Source organism: Sinocyclocheilus anshuiensis, unplaced genomic scaffold (assembly GCF_001515605.1).
Source record: "Sinocyclocheilus anshuiensis isolate Anshui unplaced genomic scaffold, SAMN03320099.WGS_v1.1 scaffold68, whole genome shotgun sequence".
NCBI classification, from domain to species: domain Eukaryota; kingdom Metazoa; phylum Chordata; class Actinopteri; order Cypriniformes; family Cyprinidae; genus Sinocyclocheilus; species Sinocyclocheilus anshuiensis.
The window spans coordinates 130,412-141,145 of record NW_015555741.1 but is presented as its reverse complement, the minus strand read 5'-3'; the positions used below and the strand labels follow the sequence as shown (position 1 = coordinate 141,145).

Below are 10,734 nucleotides of genomic sequence, written 5' to 3'. Positions count from 1 at the left end.
GGTAAAAACGTGTAAAAAGAATCATGGTGCAACATTGAGCAGATCTAAATTTTATGCTGCGGTCAACACTTTTGATTTCATTTTCATTTCATTCGTCACAGCCATAATGGATTAATTTTAACTGTACAGCAGCATTTGTGTTCGTGTGTTGCCATAGTTTCTACAAGCAGAAGCCAATAGTGCAGATATTACGTCATCGATAGGCGACAATGACCAGAGACTAGCCATTATTTAAAATTGTAATTTCTCTGGGTTTACAAATCCTTGGGAACTTTTGGGATAACGTAAGTACACAAGTGCATTAAATATATCACACTGTGCAAGTAGTTTTTGGATATTTTATTACGAAAATCTTACATATTGTGCCTTTAAGTAAAATTATTTTCTAACTTTGTTATATTAATTTATTTCCATATATTTCTAATATAAATATTATATTAGATATATTATATACATATTTTACATGTTAAAATATATGTAACACATATTTATAAATATATATATGTATAAATATGTGTTACATATATTTTAACATATGTATGTGTGTGTCTATATATATATATATATATATATATATATATATATATATATGACAAATACAAACGTAAATATAAAATTATGGTAATTACTATTACTCACATTTGTAAACTGTAAAGATCATTGAACACTAAGTCCGAAATTTTCGCACGTTAAAAAATAAATACGACCTCACATTGTGTCAATCACGTTTACACACTGCCTCCGAAACTTTCGTCCGTCATAAAAAATTCTAATCAGGTTCGATTTTCTGCGTTTTCGCATCCGTAGCAAGCGTTTTGATAGGAAAGGATGACGAATACGAAAAAAAATGAAAAAACGCATATGGAAATTTCGGACTCAGTGTGCAAGGACCTTAAGTAATAGTAAACATAATATCTAATATGTGATTAAACGACTAGACTTGTTGTATTTTGTGAAATAAAATGAAATAAAATGGCAAGAATTAACTCACTGTATTTTGAGAATAAAACCATTCTGTTTTGGAATTAAAGGCATTGTTTCTCCAAATTAAACTGAATAAATTTCAAGAAAAGTATCAGAATAAAATATCGAGATCCAGATTTCTTGGATAAAGACATAAATAACATAAACATAAATATTGAACAAGTATCTGCCAAATGCATAAATGTCAGTTAACATCACTATATCATTAGAATAAAGTCATTCGATTTTGAGTTTCAATTCGCTCACTCATATAACTGCAGGTTATATCCGACTCGATACATTAAATCCAGCCGTTATGTTAAATATATCCAAAAATATGTCCGATAGTGCTGAAGTAACGTACACATCTCAGCGAGTCGTGGGTTTCCTCTCACCTCCATCAGCGGCACACCTTCAAAATCAGTTTCCTGCTGAATGATTAAACAGGGCTTAATGATGTCCTGATGTGGAGCTGATCTCTGCTCCTGTCTGCTGTGTTAATGGAAGAAGATCTGATCATTACTCCTGGCGTTCACACTGACATGATAACAAACAGCAGACGGCAGTCAGTGTTCAGTGTCGTCACCATCTCTCTCTCTGTTTCCAGGTCTCTGATTCTTCAGGCTGAGAGTAAGAAAGAATATGAAGAGGTATTTACACGCTTCAGTAAAGATGCTTTACAAAATACACTCTTAAACCAACTCTCTTAATTATAGATCGATTAATACTACATGCATTATAAATGTCCATTCTTTCTGTACACTTCTTTTATCTTTCTCCACAGTGGATTTGCACCCTCAACAACATTTCCAGACAAATTTATCTAACTGACAATCCTGAGGTATGTGTCAGTCTATCATAAAGAGTGCTTTCAGTTACCTAACCAGATTATAGCAATTATACCATGGTAAACAAATATCCTAGCAATATATATTTTATAATCAAATACATAATGTGAATAACTTCGTAGCATCCTTACAACTAGAAGGTAAATGAATATGCAAATAATAATTTAGTATTAATTAATTAATTTTTAATTAAATGAAGGCTAAACATATGTAAACAAAATATTACAATTAAAAAATGTATGTTTTATATACACACACATTTTTTTAATATATACGTGTGTATGTATATATATATATATATATATATATAAGGCATTGTTTCTCAAAATTAAACTGAGAGTTAGATACAAAGCCATACAATTTTTTATTAATAATTGTATATTATTAATATATACACATATATTACAATTTTTATACATTTTAATATGTATATTTTGCATTTTTATATTATATATATTTAAATATATATTTGCTTATTTTATATATATTTTTTAAGAAAATATTTGTAATAATCAGATACATAATGTATTATTTGAATTGTTACATTTTTTGTATGTATATATATATATATACACACTATTAAAATATATACACTGTCAAAATTAAATACCAGTCATACAATTTTTTAATTTATATGTATATATACGCACACACACACACTTCAAATTTATATTTTTTATTATGTGTGCACTGAGTGAATCACAACATCCTAGCAACTGCATGGTATATAAACTTACAAATAATAAAATAATTAATTATAAATATTTTTTTTTTATTAATGGCAAAACAATTTTAACTGTATTGAAAAATATATTTATTTATTTATTATTATTTATTTTAATAATTTTTTGTCTGTATCAGACACCTACTGTGAGCACTGAGTGAATCTGTGTGTGGTGTTTTAAGGCTGTGGCGATCAGGTTGCATCAGACGGCCCTCCAGGCTGTGACGCCCATCACCAGCTTTGAGAAGAGAGTAGAGGGTTCTCCCAACCCCGACCGGTACTAACATTTCATGAAGACTAAACACATGCACTTATAGCTTATTAAAATCTTTTAATAGTACTTTCTAAATGATTTGATTTAGAATCCTGTTTTTCCTCATCTGTAGAGCGAAACCAGGCGGTGTGACCTCTAGAGTGCCTCAGAAACCCCCGACGACCCTGGAGCCTGAAGATCTGATCGTCCCAGGAACACCAATCCAGTTTGACATTGTGCTGCCTGCGTCTGAGTTCCTGGACCAGAACCGAGCTGGAGCGAGGTCAGAAGTCAAAAACCACCTGAACACATGGAGACTTTATGACCCTTTTGTAAAGTGTTTATGTAGATTTATCATTTTATGGGTCGTGTTTGTGTTTTACAGTGTGTTTATAGCTTTACTGTCTCTGCTCAGTTTTAACTGCTTGTTTTCTGTCAGACGCACAAACCTCTTCGGTGAGACGGAGGATGATGACGGCGCTTCAGACACACACGGTGAGACGAGCCCATTTCAGCTAGCAAACAAAGAGTACTACTTTGTATATGTACCATGAAAATACCAAAAATATACTGCTAATAATGTGGAATTAGTTCCTTATTGTGATTTGAAATTAAATAAAGGCAAAATCTAGTATATATATATATATATATATATAATTTACTATTAAAATATATGTATAAATTATTTTATCAATTAATTTAATTAAGTGGTTTATTTTAATTTATATTATACATTTTTATGTATGTTTATTTTTTTACTGTTACTTTATGGCATCTATCTATTAATTGATCCATGGTTTCAGTGAAGTTTGAAGTTTAGTAAATTAAATGATTACGTATTATATTTAATATAAATACTTTTTTAATTTTACATGTTTTATATGGATTTTTAAAAATAGATATATATTTAAAATAATTGAAAAATAATGTGAGCATTGAGTAACTTAGCAATATATAAAATATTGTAAATATTTTACACACACTGTTTTTATACATTTTCTATATTTAAAAAAATAGTATATATAAATGATTGTATTAAAAATGACTATTTAAAAAAATAGTAAAACTAATGACTAATTAAAAAAATGAAGAATATTTTAGTCTAATATATATATAAATATATACACTGTATATTTATAATTACTTTAAAATATTAAATTAAGAATATATTAGAATATAGTCTAATATATTAATGTTTTATTATTATATGCCTTTATATTAATATATATATATTACAAAATATATTTATATTAATATAGATCACAGTATGATAATGAGCTTGTTAAATGTTATGTTCCTAAAATAGGCTTTCCGTTTTCCTTTTATTTTCTGTCAAATATCCCAGATTCGCTCCTGCAGCAGGTGTTTGCCGTGCGGTTCTTGGGTTCAATGGCCGTTCGGGCCGGTCACACACAGGAAGTGATCTATGAAGCCATGAGGCAGGTTCTCGCCGCTCGTGCAATTCACAACATCTTCAAAACCACCGAATCCCACCTGCTGGTCACCAGTAGCTGCATCAGGTGCGTCTGCCGTCTCACCTCTGGTTCACATATTTACATTTGTACAGGATGCTCAAAACTGTTTTTGTGTCCGTCGACAGATTGATTGAGCCACAGACACAAGTCACCAAAATCAGTGTAAGTGTTGATGTATTAATAAGACTGCGCTCACTGAAGCCAGACATCGGCAGCAGAAGCATCTCAGTTGTGTGTGTTTGTCAGTTCCAGCTGAAGAACGTGACTCAGTTTGCCGCCCATCAGGAGAACAGCAGGCTGATGGGCTTTGTCCTGCAGGGGAGCGACGGAGGCGAGGATCAGCCCTCCTTCAGCGTGTTCGTGTTTGAGAGCAACACTGAAGGAGAGAAGGTCCGTCTGCAGACCATGAACCATAACGCTTACATTTAATATCAGATTAATGCTCGACTTTTTGCTGTTTCTCCTCAGATTTGTTACACAATAAACCTGGGGAAGGAGATCTCTGAGGCAAAGAAGGTAAAACCACAATATCTGAAGTCCAGAGATTAAAATATACCATTCCAAACTAAATTGGTGTGATTTATATGTCTGTTATTGTGCTGCTATATGTATATGTGTGTGTATATTAGGGCTGTCAGGTTAACGTGTTCACTTAATTAGTTATGAAAAAATAACACAAAATATTTTAATGCAGTTAACGCACTGGCCCCACCCCCAGACCTGTACATCATCTTACACTTCATACAGCTGACTGTTGACAAATATGATGCAGAGCAACAACTCCATAAATGCAGTTTTGTCTCATATATATAGATATATATAATCACATATCACACGAGTGCTGATTTTTTTACAAAGCTGTTTTGGTTACTAATGACTTTCATTGTTAGTCAAAACATTATATACAACAAAAAATACTGAGATGTTTCTCAAATTATCTTCTTTTATGTTCCATAGTTTATGTTAGGCTGTTGCAGCCTAAATGTTTGTGTAATAAATTTTATTTTGAATCAAAATATTTATTTTTTAATGTCTACTTGATACTTTTTCATTTAACAAAAAAATAGCTTTAAATAATCTTTTGTGGGTATTTTCACAGTCACATTTATTTTGCAATTAATGAATCGAAACATCATTAGATTAAAAATTTTAATCGACTGACAGCCCTTATATATAAAACATAATTAAAAAAATACATTATTTTATTAAAAATATTTTTATATTTCATATTAAATTATATTTATTTTGTTTCTTGAAAACAAACACTAACAAAAGATAACCAGTATGTTTACCATGGTATTATTTGAAATACCATATTCCACATTAAATAAAAAAAAAGACAAATATTTTAAAATAAAAAAATATTAAGAATGTTAGTGTACTATATTTAATGTATTAATATCCATTTTTATCAATAGTGATATATTGAATTATAGTAATATTAAAAATGTAAAGATTTAATTTAAAAATATTTAAAAGACATATGAATATTCTTTCATGTCTTTATTAATTTTTATCAATAATGATTAAATATTTACATATGTGCTTGTTTTAAAAATCAACTAAATATATTAAGAATATATTAGTATGTTATATTAAATGTATTAATAATTAGATTTATCAATAGTTCTATTATGTTAAATTACTGCAATATAATTTATACTTGTTCTTAATTAAAATAAGAATATATTGGTATAATCTATTAAATTAAATGTATTAATATTCATACATTCATAATAGTAATATTATATAAAATAATACAAGTATTCATATTTTTTAAATTAGTATATGTGACCCTGGGTCATAAGGGTAAATTTGTTGAATTTGAGATTCATACGTCATCTGAAAGCTGAATAAATAAGCTAATAAGCATTGATGTATGGTTTGTTAGGATAGGACAATATTTGGTCGACATAAAAGAAAAATTGATAATTCTGACCCATAAAATGTATTGTTGGCTATTGCTACAAATATACCTGTGCTACTTATGACTGGTTTTGTGATCCAGGGTCACATATTACATGTATTATTGAAGTAAGAATATATTAGTATATTGTTACATAAATATATTAATGGAAGCGTAATGTTAGAAGATTATTACACTTATATTCAAAAGTCATTTCCGAAGTGTACTTACTACATTTTGTTCATAGGTTGTGCAAATATTTTTATGAAAGCATGCACTGATAATTGTATGTGATGTTCTTGACTTTAACCTCAGCTGTTGTCCATCTGTTCTTCAGGACCCTGAAGCTCTGGCGCAGCTGATGAAGTCGATGCCCCTGACAAACGACGGCAAGTTTTTGCTGCTGGAGAGCGAGACGGGAGACGAAGCGGAAGCAGCCGGACCGGACGAGCAGGAGTCAGAGGCCTGATCTGAACAGACACACACACACTGGATAATACAAGATCAGAAAACGTGTAAATATGAAGGGGAGGTGATGTGTTAAACTAGAGAACAAATAATGTCCAGTGTTAGTGCAAATCCTTTCTAACACATTTACAGAGGGATTACGCAGTGATCTGAACACACACACACACACACACACACACACACACGTTTCCTGCTGCTGTTCTCCTGTCCTCCCCTCACATCTCCAGACAGACTAATGAAGGAAAGGCCACAGGTGATTGAGTGAACATCACTCATTCGTTTAGCACTTACCCAGTTTTACATGCTCATGATGAAGGTTAAAGGCTTGCTTTAATCCATCAGACACAAGTTTACAAGCTAAAGGAATAATTCACCCAAAAATGAAAATTCTCACCGTTTCTCCAGTGAATAACGGCTTGAGATTTGATTTGGTCCTCATGCAAGTGTATTGCATGACTCTGAATATAGTGCTCGAGTACTATAAACCAATTTTATTATACTTTAATGGTACGTTTTGGAGTTCAGCAGTGTAAATTAATGTTTCAGTTTCTTTGTGTGGAAAAAAGCAACTCAGAGTTTTCATTTTTTGGTATACTGTCACTTTAAGAAAAGTCTTTTATTTGCATGGATTTGTCATTTAAACTTGATTACTGTTAAAATAGTTTAATAATGTCAGATGCCATTTCAGCTACAAACCAGTTTTTTAATAATAGTTGATTCTGTTGCCTATAATACAGGAAGGTTTCAGATTTCTCACACTACATAAGCAAACAACCATAAAACCTGAACATTTATTTGCACTTTCTTTCTTCGTTGCATCTGACATTAAATGCTGATTTTCATAATCATTTACATTCCATTAAGCTACCATTATACTTTAATTGTGATGCTGTTTTTAATTAAGTTTTGCAAAACTGGTATGAATCCCAATTTGCATACTAGCAACCATTTAGTATGCAAGATTAGCAAAGTTTTGAAATATGCATTCATGCATGCTAATACTGCTTCAGAAAAGACATTTGTGTTGTTCTTGGTAAAATTTCTGAATGCATGAACATAAACGTTAATAATTCATCCAAAAATGAAAATTAGCTGAAAATGTACTCATCCAAGATGTAGATGAGTTTGTTTCTTCATCAGATTTGGAGAAATGTAGCATTATTTTACCTGAGGGAGAGTAAATTTTCAGCTAATTTTCATTTTTTCAGATAAACCGTTCCCTTAAAGCAGGGGTGCCCAATCCTGCTCCTGGCGATCGACTGTCCTGCAAAGTTCAGCTCCAACCCTAATCAAACACACCTAAAGCAACTAATTAAGGTCTTCAGGACCACTTGAAAATGAAAGGCAGGTGTGTTTAATTAGAGTTGGAGCTGAACTTTGCAGGACAGTCGATCGCCAGGAGTAGGATTGGGCACCCCTGCTTTAAGGGAACTTAAAAAGCTAATTCAGTTAGATGCTAATGCTTACATGCAGATATTATGATTAAAAAAGGTGCAATTTTTGACTTGCTAGATACATGTACTTCACATTTATGTTGTGTGCAGATTGGGATTCAGCAGAATGCCAAACAAAATTACACTTATTTCTCTATATTTTTGGTTTTAATATTTTTTAAAAACCATGCAATTTAGATTGCTTTTAAAACACCAAACCACTAGCATGAGTTTACTTCCTGTTGTCTGTTTACATTTGATAGCCTAGAAAATACAGTGAACACATTAACTGAAATTCGGACCCATCCTGTAGATGGAAAAACAAATGCATATATTTTAACATTCATTCTGTGGAAAAATTAATCTCAGGGTGAGTCTGGTAACACAATTAAATAATTTTTCAAACGCTGAAAGGCTTTTTTCCCCTCAGTATTTCCTGTCTGAGCAGATGGATCAGCAGACTCATTTATCTGTCATCGTTTGTTTGACCTGATGGTTCTGACTGTGTGTTGAACTCAAGTTCCTGCAAGTGGTTTGCTAGTGAATGACATTGAACTGTTTACATTTATTGTGCTGGAGCGACTCAAACTGATCCTGAAGTGTTTCTCTAACTCTAATATGCCTCAGTAACCATCTGAAGTGTAACCTGCGCTGAGCTTTAGCATGACGAAAAATAAAAACATTCATGAACGTGAATGGATGTGCAGCAGTTATTGGTGTTAGATTCAGCTCTGCTCAGAATGTAAAACTCTAATAAAGCTTTGGGACCATTTCTAACTTCCTTTACGAGTTGTGAGACTGGAATCTTAAAATGAAATAGTTTAGCCTCTGTGGAGAAAAGTGTCAGTGCACACATCACAACAGGAAATGATGAACAGCAGCAGTACGGAGCAAAATGTAAGGCTTTGAGTTTGTCAGTCAAACACATTGCGATTGTGGTTATATACATACTGACAGGAATACTGAAGCAGGAGATCTGGAGGGCTCAAATTCACACACATGACAATCAAGAGTCTTTGTAGTAGTTATTGAGGTTGATCCGCAACAGGAAGTCCTCCAGATGGGGCTGATAGCCTTTGTCCACCAGTTTGGTCACCACTGCAAAAAACAAGCATAGACAGTCATTCAACTTGCATACAAGAAAACATGTTTTTAATGCCTTTGAAAGTTTATCATTTACAAAATTGAAAATATACAATTTTCAAATTGTAAAACAGCCTCTAATTATCATTTTAACTACTATTAAAATACGACTGATTAAATTGATTCACTAGTGAGCAAAATGATCATGTCAAACTAAGTTACTGTAATTGTTCTGGTACAAGAACTCTTCATTCAAGGAAAGATAAAATACTACAGAAGTGTAGGATGTGGACCGTTTAGAGGCGTCTGAACATCCTGCAGGAACACTTGGCTTGTGTGAATCTCTGCTGGAGAACAAGCTGTATTTGTGATGACTTTGTTGGCAACAATACAGTATTTATTTAGCCAGGTTTTTAAATATAAAACCAAAGCTATTTGACACTGCCAGGGCATTAACGTTTTTATAGAAAATATTTTATAGTTTGTTATAGAAAAACAAGTTATGCTCCAAGTTATGATTCCAGAGCCTCGATCATAACATTATAACAGGCACCTTCCGAGTAGAGACCTGCACTATTGCGGGACAAAACGCAGCAGAGTGTGGCACGGGACAACACTTGATGGGCGGGTGCAGGCGGGGAGAGACTCGTGTGTGCGGGATGCGGGAGAATAAGGGTGTGCTCACACTAGGCAATCTTAACCGTGTCCGAGCACGTTTGACCCTCAAAGCCCGGTTCGTTTGACTAGAAGAGGTGGGCCAGAGCGCGGTTCAGTTGGGCTCAGTGCGCATGTAGTGTGAGCGCTAATCGCGCCGGACCGCGGAACTTCTGATACGTGCAGCATGACAAAACGATGCACTCCACTGTGCTGAGCGAGAGCGCGTCTCTGCTGTCTTCACGTTCTATCGGAAACTTCCTTTTTCCCACTTATGAAGTCGTGAGTACGAGCTCGTTGCATTCTTTTCTGTTAAAAATAACAGTGAACGGTGGTTTGTAAATGTTGATGCTTAGCCTAAATAATTTTAGTGTGTTATGTTAGGCCCAACCCAAATGCTCTAATTGGTTGAGACGCGTGATGACGCTCATCACAAGTCAGTACTGATTCAACATTATTTAGCCAGGTTTTCTAAAGACTGCACCATCTGGTTAGTTTTAGAGCAGCCCCTCGTCTTGCAAAAAAAAAATTGTGCATATGACAGCAATAATAAAGAGAAATTTTCGTGGGATGGGTGGTTTAATTTGCCACAAAAAAGATGGCAATAGATTTTCAAGAGAAGTCTGAATTAATTGAGATGCTCTTCGGTTACAAAAATGTTACAATAGAAACACGAGTAAATACAAAATATAAATATTTTTGATGTCAAAATAAAAAAAATGTTATGTTTAATAAAAAATGTTTAGTGTATATATAAAAAAACTGGGAAAAACTACTGCCCTAATTAAAAAACAAAATACATGCAAACATATACGTTTATATTTATTTATTTTTTGTTTGTTTGTTTTTTTGATATTTTAAGAAAATATTTCAAAAAATTTTTTAATTAAAAATATTTTCTATATATAATATTTAACAAAAATTGTA

General features: G+C 32.6%; 1 protein-coding gene and 1 pseudogene across 2 annotated transcripts in view; one reads left to right on the top strand and one right to left on the bottom strand.

Annotated features, from left to right (window-relative positions):
* The window catches only part of LOC107673287 (DCC-interacting protein 13-beta-like), a 17,128-nt gene extending 9,482 nt beyond the window's left edge, over positions 1-7,646 (top strand). The window contains exons 12-22 of one of the 2 annotated variants that reach the window (XM_016466820.1): positions 1,571-1,613; positions 1,748-1,804; positions 2,718-2,812; positions 2,922-3,071; positions 3,228-3,283; positions 4,134-4,308; positions 4,389-4,425; positions 4,510-4,653; positions 4,732-4,779; positions 6,507-6,643; positions 6,811-7,646. In XM_016466820.1, the coding sequence (XP_016322306.1) occupies positions 1,571-1,613; positions 1,748-1,804; positions 2,718-2,812; positions 2,922-3,071; positions 3,228-3,283; positions 4,134-4,308; positions 4,389-4,425; positions 4,510-4,653; positions 4,732-4,779; positions 6,507-6,638 (937 nt within the window). In that variant the 3' untranslated portion in view covers positions 6,639-6,643; positions 6,811-7,646. Of the gene's footprint in view, positions 1-1,570; positions 1,614-1,747; positions 1,805-2,717; positions 2,813-2,921; positions 3,072-3,227; positions 3,284-4,133; positions 4,309-4,388; positions 4,426-4,509; positions 4,654-4,731; positions 4,780-6,506; positions 6,647-6,810 lie in introns of both variants that reach the window. The other variant, XM_016466819.1, reaches the window with a different exon arrangement.
* LOC107673213 (gamma-tubulin complex component 6-like) overlaps positions 6,811-10,734 on the bottom strand; it is a 19,778-nt pseudogene continuing 15,854 nt past the window's right edge.